Here is a 15172-nt window from a genome sequence, read left to right as displayed (position 1 = left end):
TAGGTGTAAGCGAAATGTGGTGGCCTAATTCAGGATACCTTTCGACAGAAACCGGTACCTTTTATTACTCGGGAAACATTGATAAATAGCATAGAAAGCATACTTTTAGTATCCCGTTTAAAACAGGATTTATCTGATTTGCCTGTGAAGTCAAAGCCTTTCTTTTAGTTTTAGCTAGGTTAAAAAACCTTTATTTTTTGTATTCTCTATTTTTTTTTATCTATCTTTGTTTTTTTAACGTTGCTCTTAGTCGTAGTTCTGTCTCAGATACACAAATTTCTTTTAAATTTTTGCAGTACGATATATAAATGCACAGAATATATCAGATTATAAATAAAATAAATTGCCTCTGATCCGTGATTTCGTGGAACGTGTTTGGTACGTATTGTAAAACTCGCGCTAGAGTCGTTAATATAAAAAAATATAGTCAAAATTACGCCTCCTAATGTGACATTGAGAGGAACTGCATTCTATATGTGTAGCATGTCTATTTCACCCAAATAATAACTAAACAAATAGAATAATAGCAATTAATCCAACTCATGTATTTTATTAAGGTCGTAAACGAAACTGTTACCGTTAATAAATCGAATTAATTACCTAGTTTTGTGATTGCTGTTGTTAGCTGATTATTAATGGGTCGATATTATAATTAAATTTTGATTATTAAAGGCATTTAACCAATTTACATCTACAGAATTCGCGAAACTATTTATTATAGTATAACAAAACTACGTAACACGCATGTTTTTTGATATTGTTTTCTATTTTATACATAGATACATAGATAGATCTTTCATTCTTCCACCATAATTTCCTCCTTCCACATTTGTAAGTTAATCAATGTTTGTTTTTGTAAGCGAGTCACCCGCATACTGGGCACATTTTCAGCATATTCCGCTGATTTCTACTTTTTAATTTATGTTTATTTCCTTAATCTCTTTATTTTTAATAATTTTATTTAAAAACGTAGTATTTTAATGCCGAATCTATGTTTTGAAAAAGAAGTTTTAAAAGAAAGTTTTTAACTTAATTAGTAATTCTCAAAGTAATTATAATTCAGATTCGTTTCTGCCTTTAAAAATCGAACTCCAAGTAGCGGAAGTCTTGAGAAAAAAAGTAAAAAAGTCATGAGTTTGGAAATGGCATGAAAAACCCTTTTAATCTTACTAATAATTCTAAATTTATAACTTTCTGCTGTATAAAAACTATAAGTTGAAAAAGTTTTGGACCCGGTGTCTTCGCTCATGGAGATAATTTAGGGGAGTAAGGTTGTATAGGTAATTTGGACAATTTTTAAAACGATCTTTCACTAATCTATTTATGTCAGTGTTTATTCCGTCTTTGTGCTTCAAACTCACTATTTTCATTTTATATATTCCGACTTATACTTTTTTTACTTCTTTGTGTTTTTAACAAATTTGGGTATTGTGAATATTAAGTGTCATTCAGTCAAGTGTAAAGACCTTGTTTAGAAATTAAAACATAATCGAGATTACGGGAGCACTTATTACAGTTATCTGATAGCTTTAAGTCATATGGGTGACATACCCAATGAAAAATATCGACGTAGTATCAGATCAACCGTATTTTTTTATAAACAAATGCTAATGTCCTAAAATGTAGTTTTTCATCTGTAGCATTTTTTAATATTGTTAGGAGCAATTTTTGTATTAAGAGACCATTATGTTATAAAAAGACGGGATAGTCACCAGTATAGCTTATCCAATGAATGCTCAATATACACAGTAGACATGATGACAGTAATGGTTGCTCTTCAGTATGTACTATTGAATCCGATTAGTAACTATGTTATATTTACTGATAGTAAAGGCGTGGACGACAGATTTAACAACATTCAAACAGTAAAACACATAAACCACATTAAACTAAAAATTCTTAAAATTCTGCTTGAAACTATACAGTTAGGATTAAATGTAACAATTATTACATGGATCAAGGCCATTCGGAAATAAAAGGCACTGAAATCATTGACTATTTGGCTAAAACAGACAAAAACTAGAGGGTATCCTAGGGTTACTGCATTGTAACCTGAGAATACCCTCAAGAAAATGGTTTTACACATAATCTAATCGACATTAATTTTATACACCATTAATCGGCTGAAAGCAAATCATGCTCTTACGCCATCTTATATGCATGGAATCGGCTTATCAAATGCTCGTAATTGTACTTTTGGCAAAGTAGGCGGTCTTAATGTGATTTACAAATTAATAATATAAACGAATTTTATAAGAATTAATAAATTCTAAGTGAGTGTTGTTTTCCAATAAACCCTAATCTTTTAATATTTTCAAATAATACGGAAATTCTTTATTGCATTTACATCTATGTTAAAATATGTAAATAAAAGTTGTAACTAGTGCATGTGCATAATCTATTTGAATAATATGGTTTGAAAAAAATGTATACTACAAATTAATAGAAAAAAAACATATAAAAGAATTAAAAAAATAAAAATAAAATAATAAAAAAACAAGAAAAAAAACAAGACAAAAAACAAAATAAAAATAAAACCAAACAAAATTTATGTATATATAAAATAATATTAGGTATAATGTAGTACTAATGTTCTGATAAGATGAAAAGTTTGATTCTGCAATCAATAATAATTAAAATTCAGTCTAATTTAAAAACAAATAAAAACCAGTCTGGGTAATTCTCTAAAAGCCATTTTCCAGAAAAAAAAACTTAAATAAAATCATAAAAGTAAATATTCCAATTCACTGTCTCTTCATAACGAAACAGTTTCTCAGTACAACGATTGCTCTCAACGAAATCGAAAAATATTACAGGTAAAAAAAATATATTATCGTACTTTGGCATTTGTTTATAAAAGAATAGGGCCGAACTGGCAGTACTTCAATACGTTTTTTCCATTAACTATGTCTGACCTAAGACTTCAAACGATTAGATAGTTTTTATACTAGGGTATATCGTTATATTTAAATGTACATCGTTAGGTTTTCTTTTCCATATCTAAAAGGCAATATCCGATTCAAATAGACTTTTAGTAACATATGTGTTGTTATTACTCCTTGTTCTATTATCTATCTATCTATATAGTTTTTTTGAGCTACATTTCTTATAGACTACAAGCCGATGGGACATTTTAAGGGGTCATTTGACCCAGTACGAGTCACATATAAATCAATACTACAATTAGCACAGTCTAGTTATACAAAAATCATCGATTCCACGGCAAAATACGGAAAAAACTTGTAGACAAAAAATCAAATTGTGACCATAAATTATTGTTTAAAAAAAACGCAAAGTAAAAATACGAGTACTTTTTCATCTATTTGTCATCTAGTAACCCCCACCTATGTCTTAAAAGCTTCAGATATCTGCGAAAAATTTTGCCATGAAATCGATGATTTTCGTATCAAATTAATGAATATGCGGTCAAAATTTTCCGAAAATTAAAGATTGTCTCTGTTACTGGTACCAATATTTTTGTACAGCATTAACTTATCAGTGAAGGCACCTTGTCGATAAACATCGACATCATAGTTTCTTGAGGTATTACATATTGTAGTATTGGTTTATATTAGGTGATTCATATTGGGTCAAATGACCCTTCACAAGTATTCCATGGACTTGTAGCCTATTATTGTTGTATGAATTTTTCCTTGGTAATCATGTGTCATCATCAAAACATACTTTTGATATAATAACTTTTTATTTATTTTTCATAATTTTTTATTTTCTTCTTGTACTTTTTATGTGCTAACTTTTCTAATTTGCTCATTGGTCTCACTAATAGTAAGTTGAGTTTAAGGTCATATAATATATCAAATCTCTTATCTTTTGATAGATGTTATACACATGCGTTACGAAATTACCTACACAATATTACCCCACCAAAGTGTTGTTACAAAATAAAACTTTTTAAACCAAAGTGCCGCCTCAAAACTTTTTCGAATAACTCCTTTAAATGACTAAAAACTACTCCTAAAAAGTGTATTTGGTGTGATCTGTATTTTTGTTGAATGCCAGACGTGGAAAAAGGATGTTCTTCTCATGCTAATGGTTGTGATGGTACCACAGGTATAAGACCACCTCTTTACTTTAGTGTCAACTTAGAGCATGCTCAACGTTCGTTAAGTGTCTAGTGAACTGTTGTCTGCCTGACGTTCTAGCAGATTTTTGTGTGTTAATTGTAAGAATTGGTATTAGTAATTGTATTACTTTTTTTTGTTTAAATTATAACGAAAAATCAAAACACGTATTTTCGTATTTCTAGCTTGCCGTAATTGACAAAATACATGCAGTTGTATAAAAATTTGTAGTTGTAGTGATTGAACTCATACGAAATGATAAACTACTAGAAATGCATAGTAACAATTAATAATTGGTAGAATGAAGGAAATTCAGACAAAAATAAATTATTATCAATAGATATCCCAAATCATTGTATTTTCCCTAGATCAACTATTGAATATATTAGGTCAGAATATGGGTAATAACAATAAAAACTTTATAGCCAATCAATAAGTTGAACGAATATAAATTTCACATATCCATTTACTAGCTTTAAACTCATGAACAGAATTTTATGAAACATCGTATTTATTTGTCGAGTTAATAACTCGGTACTTTCGGAATACTTAAAACCAAATTGCATATTTGACATTTGTAATATAAACAGATTTTATAGCCTTTTGTAAACAGGACAAAACAACGATACTAAAGCAGAAAATGGCCTATGCATATATTTGTCCTGGTAAAACTCAAAATGCCTGTTTTATTTGTGGGTATCAATAACTAACTGCAATGGAATACTTACGATTACTTACATTTCGTATTCGGTACACTGTCGAGAATTTTGCAATTGCTGCATTTATAAATATAAATGTCCTGGTGTACTGAGTCCGGAGTTGTTCCATTTACCGGCTCAGACCTTTGGATGAAGTTGTGTCTTGATTTGATGCAATTTAATGCGATGCAATAATAACTCTACAATGGCAAATAAAATCATTTCTATTTTTATGTCCACAAATATTATTATTACAAATAAAGTTCTGCTAAAAAAAATTACTTTTCGATAAAATTTTACGAAAATCAGCTAACAAAATTATTCCACAGAATGTTTCAAAGTTAGGATAAAAAACCACCTTTTGATTAACCCCGTATAATAAGTCAAAATAAATTTTTTGGCGATATTTATTGAGAAAAAAATATTTTTTGGTAGCAAAATTTTCCTAATCACTGGTACATTAGGATAAATTATACTTTTTGAAGTCACCTACTGAAATACAATTCTTTTCGCCGCAAATATTTTTGTGCCTATAGTCTTCGCGGGAAGACAACTAAAAATAATTTCGCCAACGTATCAAATTGTTACTGTTTTCGCTGACAATTTATTACGAGTTATTTTCTTCGTCTTAAATAAAAATAACCTTTTACATAAATGCCTTTTACAGTCATTACGTAAATAGAAGCCTATATAGTAAAACATGTGTTATTGCTGGTACAGTTTAAGTTGTTTCAGAGTAGACTATCCAGTGTGGGAAAAAAATTCTACATAAAAACATATAAATGCTTATCGAAATTGGAATCTCAAATTGTGTATGTGTCAAAAGTTTGCTTTTCGTAGTCAGATTATTAAAGCATGTAATACTTGCATGGATTTTATTGGCTTGACTTGTTTTCCTTTGTAAGGTAAAATATCTATGGCTGTTTCAGCTTAATGAATTTTAACCTCTAACTATATTATGTTGAAAATTATTTGCTTTAATATTTTTTGGTTTCCTAAATTGTCTCGAATACTAGTCCGTTTTGTACTTATTTACAAATGACTTTTTTGTACTTAGTCAGGTCCAAATTTATATCTGTGCTTATTTATTTTTTATGCTGTTTGCATTTTAAATTAACACGTAAAAAGTCTGGAATGTCTAGTTCTATTCGTTTTAGAAAGCTTTGTCTGCCGAATACATTAAAAAGTGATTCAAGATTCTACTACATTCTATTAATTATGTTCAAAGAAATAGAGCTAACGGGAACTACAACGTTAAAGAGGTTTTATTATTTCATATGATAAATGGACCCCCAGATATAAAAAAAGCCGCGAAGTGCTACCATTTAAAGGGGTTCGTTTTTGAGAAAGTGTCCGGTGAATTTGTCCGTATGCACTAGCGTGCAGCTGGGTGGTTTCTATGTACATGTATATACATATACAGAAAAATTGTTCAAATATAAATTATCTATTAAAATGTCACTTCTTGAAGTCAACAATTTTTTTTTACAAAAATATATTTAAAAAACAAAGTAAAAAAAAAAACGGGGACTTACGATATTTTTTCCCCATAATTTTTTCTACGGAGATATAGGTATAAGTATTGTTGTAGAGAAAAAAAGATAGTTTTTTATTGGAAACAATTCGACCAATAATTAACCGGTCAATTGGACAGTGGCGTCGAAGACTGTGGTTAACAATCAATGCATAGAAATAGAAGAGTATGACAGAAAATACGACAGCTTTAATATGCATAAAAAACTAAAAGAACTAACAAATACCAAAAAGCGAGCACACTATGAGATACTCAAAGATGGCAATGGTAAACCCATTGCAGACATCAAAGATAAACTAAGATTTTGACTAATAGAAACTATTAGTCCAGTCCTCTAAAAATCATACGAATAAGCTAAATATTGCTGAGAATATCAATTTTAAGGCCCCAAAAAGATGCAAAGACGTTTGCTACAACTACCCCTGGGCTTTCCCCCAAACCCGCCCTTTGTAGGTGGTGATGGAAACGGAAAATTTTTTGTATAAAATTTGTACCAACTCGACGGTAAAAATTCGATAGCTATTGATCTAAGAATCCTATCAACATAAATTAAAATGGGTTTTAAAGATGAAGAGTGCAGCTTTTGTTAAGCAATTTTTGGATTTTGCCGTAAATAGCAAAATTCAAGTTCAAAATCTGATCCAAACAATCAGTAGTATCAAAAACAAATATTCCTGTAATACTGATGGACTATCCATAAAAAATTTCTTAAATCTCCCAAATAATGTGTTGAAAGTCCTGTTTTCACTATTAACGATTTCTTTGAAAAAGGTATATTTAAAAAGTGCCCAAAGACAGCCATTATGATTTCTCTTCACCAGGGTCGTGAAAAATCTAATGTCTGCAACTATAGACCTATTGCCTCACTACGGGTCCTATTCAAAATGATTGAGACGTAGTAAAGCCCGACCTATGTCCTTTCTCGTTGAAAACAACATTTTATCACAGTCAGTTCGGCTTTTTTTTTAATAAATGTACCAGCGATGCTATGTTTTATGAGGTCTATCAAGCAGTTAACAATAATCTTTATACTGCCACTGTTTTTTGCAATACGGTATCTTTTTGGCCTCAGCAGAATAACACATTGCAGAAGCTGCTTAAAAAATCACGGGATTTTAACTCTTCCCTCTCGATATATTCTAGAAACTGTTTGATTAATTCGTAAACACCTACATGTTCCAGCAAGAAATTCAAGCTTTGATGTGTATTTACCGATCCCGTCCACTGAGTTAGTAAAGAAATCTATATTATATTCGGCAAAATAATTATACAACCATCTCCCTTTGCAACTTTAATTTACAACTCCATTCCTTAATTTCCGTAAATTGACAAAAACATATCTATCTGAAAGACCATATTATTTGGTGAAAGAGTTTATAAATGAATAACTAAGGAATTACAGTACGTTTAGGTACAAGCAACAAAGTATTTTTATATGTATATTTGGGTATCATATGCATTATTTCGTAAGGTTTTATTATGCAATTTGCAATTTAGTGAAATTTTGCAATGGTTTGTATATTTTATTATGTTTTATTTTGGGATATTGACGATTTATGTAATTTTAGTAAAGTATAATTGTTATGGGTATTTTTTTGTAAGCTTTGTCCATAAAATTGTACAATTTTAGGTGACAATAAAGCATATTTCGATTCTATAACAGTTTCTTGCTTAAAATTAGCCCTAGACCCTTCTACAATAGAACATTTCAAAAGTAATTAAATTTCCTTTCTATTTAATGTGTATACCTACAATGGCGTAGAAAAGGATTATAGAATTTTTAACAAAAAAGTAGCGAAAAATAACCAAAAATGGTGTGAGTTGCGAACTTTGGACAAATATGGACATATGGACGAATTCACCCTTTTCTAAAAAACGCACCCCTTTAAATGGTGACACTCTATGGCTTTTTTATATTTAGGGCTCCATTAATCATTTGAAATAATAAATCGGCTTTAACGTCTTAGTTAATTTCTAAAGTACATAATCAATAGACAGATAGAGTTGGATAGTTTGAAATAAAACAACTTAATTTCTTTTAAGCTTAGGCCCGCTACATTTGAAATTATGAATGTTCTAAAGGAAAAATAAAGAATTGTCACATTAAATAATATAGTTTGTTTCAAGTTTGACTTTATTAAAAAGGTTTTAAAAATTAGTTCATATCAATTGGGTTTTGCTGCAATCAATTGAAACAAATCTCGCTTTCAAAATTATTGTTAATTTTTTTTGTTTATATATTACGATAAATTAATCGAACGATCTTTTTTCTATATTCGATTTATTTACAATATTCAACGAAAATGAAATTCCCGTAGTTAGCTGTATTACCAAGAATCATCAAAAAATGTTTATTTAAAAAAATCCGTTAATAAAGGTATATGTATTATAAAAATACCATCGTGTTACATCAAAGAACGTTTTCGGACTAAACAATCTATTATCAGTGTAATTACCCGCTATACATGAGTGAAGCCACTAAAGATGTGGGTAAAAACCCTTTAAATGATGTTAACTGTACTAATTATTACATATTGGTCGACAAGTTTAAATTATGTTGTATTAAACAGATTAACTCATGGCAATGTAAGACTCTCAGGGTTTGCTTATTTGAGACAAGATCTCTGTATGGATCCTCAATACTCAATATTTATTTAGTCCTCAATACTCAATACTTACAAAAATTGAATGTATTCCCGGAATTTGAAGAAAACTAAAAATATCTTGGAAAATAATGAGTTTAGGTATAGGAAAAGCTATATAAAAATGAAAGAGTATCAAAAATACACAATATTTTTAAAAAATAAAATATATTTAAAAAAAAATTGAGAAAATCGTAATTTTGTTTTAAAGTTCACCATATATACAAATTTTAGTCAATGATTTTAATTAAGCTTAAGTTAAAAACTACAATATATTGTTTCCCTTATTGTACAAAATAAATAATTGTTTATGCATTACTTCTTTATATACATGGTGTTGATTTTATAGGGATTTGGAAATAAAAATGATTATAACTGGTTAAATACTCTGTATAGTAATGCAAAATCCAATATTATAAGAACAAAAATTATGAGAGGAATATAAATATAAAAATATATAGGGTGTCTCATTTAAAAAATTGTTTGTTTGCTATACCACAAGTTATTAATCACCCTGTAGAATTCCACATATTTTCCAAGTATGGAGAAAATCATTGCTTACAATTCTTCTAAATAAATTTTTTGGATATTCGTTAATACCACAATGAAATTATCGACCGATATCGCACTAAAAACTCACCCTGTATATCTATGTCTACCATATTATTATGTATGTCTACCTGCTTAAGATAATATATTTATTCAACCACTAAAACTGTCCTAGACAGCGACGTAAAGCTTTGAGATATATCTAGGCTTTTAATTCTTATGAGTATTTTAGTCACAGTATTTTTTAATCCCTGAAATGATTCTTACATACTTAAAGGTTTATATTTGTGATTGTTGTGTAAGCTGATCCTTATGAGCTGTTGTGAAATATACGAGTATTATACAGTAAACCATTGTCTTACAACCAAAACTCTGCTAGAACAGTTCTCTTTTTGTAATTGTGCTAAATTTGCACGCTTATAGCATATAATACTTTATTTTATTTTAAAGTAATTCATTAACAAATAATTCATTTTTATATTTGTTTTCAAAGCACATTGAATACGTTACATAGACAAATTTCTTGTTGTTAGCAATATGAGATTAAAGTCAAAGTCCCTGCAGAAAACACTAAGTTAAAGTACAGATATATGCGATTTAGCAAAATCACATTGGAGATATCAAGAACATTTAAAACAAAAACCCACAATATCTTCATAATAGGATTTGCAAACACAGGATACTGGAATGCAAATCACCGTGAAATTCATCAAAAAAGTTTAATATTGGGCCCGAGAGTTCAAGTTACAACTTCATTGAAATCCATAATGAAGAATTAAAAACCGACATGGAGAGCATTGTGAAAACCTGGAAAATTACTGTTCAGAATTATAAAAAGACACTATAAAAGATACGTCAGTTTCGGAACACAAAAAACATCCAATCAAAGAGGCCTAACCGATTATTTTATGAGCAGATGTAGAGATAACTCTCAACCAACTAAGAAACAAAAAAACAGTTATAAATAGCATAGTACGGGAGACTCAAAGCAATGGGCGAGATTGGCATAAATAGGTAATACAGGATATATGCAACATGATATGGATACCAGGTGAATGCGTAATGAGTGATGCGAATCAACCTTTATACCTATTCATAAAAAAGAATCACTAACCATATGCAGCAATTGCACAACGATTACCCTTATTCCTCATGTACGCAAAATTCTGCTAAATATAATAAATCAATCAATCAATAATTTTCAGGCTGAAGAAGAGTATTCTGAATTTTGAAATTTTACAGCATGGTACCATAAAACAGAAAATTATTATAGTCAATACGATCGTTAAGGTTTAATATTTGGATAGGTTATCGGCAGATGAAGAAGAATCTCAAGCTTTGTGCTAAATGGTAGAACAAACAAACAATACATTATTTTAGAATATTATATAAAATAAAAATTAACTTTATAAAAAGAAACAACAACTTTATAACATTCTTTTTTTTTGCAGTGAATTGCTCAATATTTGGTCGTAAGAAAAAACAATATAAGGACAAATATTTGGCGAAGCATAATGCCGTTTTTGACCAATTAGATTTAGTTACTTATGAGGAGGTTGTGAAACTACCCAGTAAGTATCCTTTCAGTTTAACAATTAGTTTTTCGTAGCAGCCTTAACAAAAAATGTAAACAGTAGGTACGTTTGTCTCGGCTCTTAAAATTTTTGTGTTTATTTTTTTTTTGTTAGAAAAAAATGCGCATCCACCAAAAGGTTATTAGTCACGGAACAAAATATAAATAACAAAATTGAATAACTACAGTTTATAGAAAATGTTAAATATTTAATTATATTATCATAGGAACACTGCTGACCTAGAGTTTCTGCTAGAGAGTTCGAGATAATTGTAACGATGTCTTTCTTGATCGTATTTACCACAATTTATTAAAAAGTGTTCAACTGATCACATATGGGTAGATTATTATTTGTGAAAAGGTAAGAGTGTATTAACTTGGTATGTCCTAGATAAATGTGCAGGCATAATTTGTGTATGTGTAAACCAGATATGTTTCTAACTTTGTTTCAGACATTAGAGAGAGAGGTATTGTCATTAATATTTCCGATACGTAATTATTCCATAAAAATGTTTTAGGAGTTTTGACAGCTGGGCCCTTGCTTTTAGCATTTTAAACTTTAATTTATTTTTGGGTATTGTATGCTACAATTATACAATTTATTTGTCTTTAAGTTAGTCTCCTGTAAACAAATAATACCTGTAGAATATTCAGATAAAAGAAGCTGTAGCATAGAGAGACGATGGAAAAATCCATCAATGTTCCACTGAAGAATCGAGTTAAATGTTATTAATAGATTCTGAGTTGGAGGATACTGAACGATTGTCCACAGAGGAGACACTGTCCAAGTCAGATATATCTTTTCCTAAATGGTTAAGTAGTAGTTTCTTCTGAAGTTTTGTAAACTTAGTTTTTGTTGTTTTATCATTTGTATATTGATAGCTGCATTTTAAAAGATGGAGTAAACCAACCATATCACTTGTAAATTTCTTTGATGACATTAATATTGTCGGGTGAGCCTTGGACATTATCAATCATTAAATACAATTGGTGGTAATTTAAAACGAAAGGTGGTGTATGATTACCAATAAAATTTTCAAGAGTTTTCCGTATAAATGGATCGTTGGATAAGTGCGGTTTTTAGAAAATTTTGATTTTATGAACAGATTTTGTGATGAATGTGCTGAATCTGTAGGAGGAGAAATGATTTCAACAAAACTGCGTTTAATGGACGTACTTGCTTGGCGCAAGTATTATCAGAGGTTTTAATTAAATGCTGTGGCTCTATTACATTAGGAAGTACTGGAGTAAACTCATAAGTAGAGACAGAAGTCGAGCTTACAGTTTTATTTGTAAGATTGGTTGAAATAGTTGTTTCAGAAAAATGTGGTAATGTATCAGCTTTATCAGAAATTTCTGCAATTTTATCTAATGGAAAAGATGTTGATAGTTTGCAGGATATTGCTTCCGAAGTTTGTGAAAACGGTGTTGTCGCCGAATGAGGTTGACTGAAAGTGTTGCTATAACTAGGAGTGTCGGTAATTTCTTGGTTGTGGAGTTTTGTAGGTGAGCTTACACTTGGAGCATTACTGGAATTCGTAAGACACTAGCTAGCGATATGTTCTGACGCTTTGCATTTATAGCAGGTTAGACTATCCTAAAAAAATAAAGATTCTATAGGAACTATTTTCGTAATTTACTGTAAACGACTCAGGTACGACAAAATTGTATGGTCTGACATAGACTTGTCTTCGGTAACTTAGTATGTCGCTATATTTCGGTAGGTTTGAACTGATCTTAAGAAAAGAAATCAGAAGAATCATATTTAAACCAATATTTTTTAATTATTTGCAAAACACATCATGAAGAATAGTTGGAAAAATATTTGACAGTATAACTCTCTCAGCTGGTGTTATAAGTCGACGTGCATTTATAATTTGATCCTGAACCTTGATTGAGCGGTGGGAATTCATAAACTCCTCTAACAGTTGGTTACTAGATTGACATATGCAAATTCTATTTTTTAATAAACGGAAACAGAAAATAATACTTTTTGGGTCCTATTATGCTTCCTAAAGGGATAGGTAACCCTGAAAATGAGCTCCATCGATTGCGCCGAAAATTATAGCCTGATCTTTTTTTTAGAAATTGGTGCTAGGCTAGGGCTGTGAAATATGACTTAACAGTTGTAGATTGGACTTTGAATGGGGGTGGAAATCGATTCAATATTTGACTCCATAGTTATCTTGAATAGTGGCCCCAGAATTTTCGGTCCTGACTTGTCCAGTTGCTCATAACAACGGCATGCACAACTCAATACACCTCATATCGATACGAAATTTTAAGGTTATTTAAATTGTAAATAGAAACCAACTTGATTTGTATAAGATCATAATATATTAATCATCATGATCATGATCATAGATTGATCAATAAATATATACAGATGACTTACAGTTTATCAGCTAATTATTGCACTATAACTTAACTAAACCCTATTCTTAAATCCCACCGTAAATTGCAAATTTTGTAGGACCGAAGAAAAACACTGTTTACTACTGTACCACCAGGACGGCCTCGACATTTTTTATTGTTTAATATAAATTTTAATTTTAAATGGGATAAACGATGCATTGTTCGCAAATGTAGGTCCATGTTAAAAAGGTAAAAAAAAAAGAAAAAATAAAAGAAAGAAAAACTTTCAATTGGTGTTGTCTTTTTACCTTCTCAAATATAATTGTATATTTAAATTTACAAAAAAATATTAAATATTTACAAGAGAAGCTTTTATTGTTAGAATGAATGTCAAACAGAAGTATGAGTCAACACTTAAAAGTCAATGTTTTTATAACCTCTTAAGATGTGGAAAACGTACTTGTTAAGTTAATTTTTTATATGGGCTTATCGAAAAACTATTTTGGATCTATTCCTCTAACCAACTAGCGATTAATTCGGTGAAGTAACTCTCGAGGTTAATTAGTATGTGCATACATATCAGACGCTCGGTTTAGAGAGGAAATTTGTAAATTGATTTACATTTAATCAAATGACTTTGCAGTGACCGATCCGGCATTTCAAAGGAAAACATTGGTGTTGCTTGGTGCTCATGGAGTGGGACGGAGGCATATAAAGAATACGTTAATAGCCAAACACCCGGATGAATACGCTTATCCAATACCGCGTAAGTATTAGCATTTTATTTTAATACGTACTGATCGCTTGTTTTAGACTTCCAAATATAAATGTACTTCTAAATATTTTTAATCTTAGACTTATTGCAACATAGTGGTAAGCCACAAAATAAGAATGCTAAGGTTTAAAGTTTTAAAAAAATCTTAAAAATATTGATTAAAGTTTAGAAAACCATAGCTCTTGTTATATGTTATATGATTTTGTTAATCATTAAAACTCATTAGCATTTATTATGTTACAGAAAAAACACATGTTTATAAAAACAGTTTATTTAAAAAAAATGTGGCTTAACATTTTCTTCAATTTAAAAAATGGTCACATTACATCAGAAAACGAATAATAAAACTATATATATATATATTTATATATATATATATATATATATATATATATATATATATATATATATATATATATATATATATATATATATATATATATGTGTGTGTGTGTGTGTGGAAATCAAAATACCAAAAACAAATTTAAAATATAATTTTTATTATAATCAGTTGTGATTTAATCCCACATAAATACAATATTTAGTAGTTATAAGTACAGTTTTGATTTTAGATACAACGAGGCAACCCAGGGCAGATGAAGAAAATGGCAGAAATTACTTTTTTGTATCTCACGATGAGATGATGGCCGACATAGCCGCTAATGAGTACTTAGAATACGGTACTCACGAAGATGCCATGTATGGCACTAAATTAGATACTATTAGAAAAATACATCAAGATGGCAAAATAGCCATCCTCGATGTGGAACCACAAGCACTTAAGGTGCTACGTACTGCTGAGTTCTCACCATATGTTGTGTTCATTGCTGCCCCAGCTTTGCAAAACATAGCAGATGTAAGTATAGATTTTATTTAATATTTCGTTTTTTCTTTATACGTCTTTATTTCGTTTTTTACATAAATATACAGTGATCTCTCTATATTAAGTTCATAACTTTTTAAT

General features: G+C 29.8%; 1 protein-coding gene across 4 annotated transcripts in view; it reads left to right on the top strand.

Moving 5' to 3' along the window:
• The window catches only part of CASK (peripheral plasma membrane protein CASK), a 683682-nt gene that overhangs the window by 657686 nt on the left and 10824 nt on the right, over positions 1 to 15172 (top strand). For 2 of the 4 annotated variants that reach the window (XM_072521979.1, XM_072521980.1), the window contains 4 exons: positions 4021 to 4071; positions 10957 to 11076; positions 14077 to 14199; positions 14781 to 15064. In XM_072521979.1, the coding sequence (XP_072378080.1) occupies positions 4021 to 4071; positions 10957 to 11076; positions 14077 to 14199; positions 14781 to 15064 (578 nt within the window). The remainder of the gene's footprint in view (positions 1 to 4020; positions 4072 to 10956; positions 11077 to 14076; positions 14200 to 14780; positions 15065 to 15172) is intronic. The other 2 variants (XM_072521981.1, XM_072521982.1) reach the window with 1 other exon arrangement.

The sequence above is a fragment of the Diabrotica undecimpunctata genome, chromosome 2, assembly GCF_040954645.1.
Source record: "Diabrotica undecimpunctata isolate CICGRU chromosome 2, icDiaUnde3, whole genome shotgun sequence".
NCBI lineage: Eukaryota > Metazoa > Arthropoda > Insecta > Coleoptera > Chrysomelidae > Diabrotica > Diabrotica undecimpunctata.
This window is presented reverse-complemented; position numbering and strand designations above follow the sequence as displayed.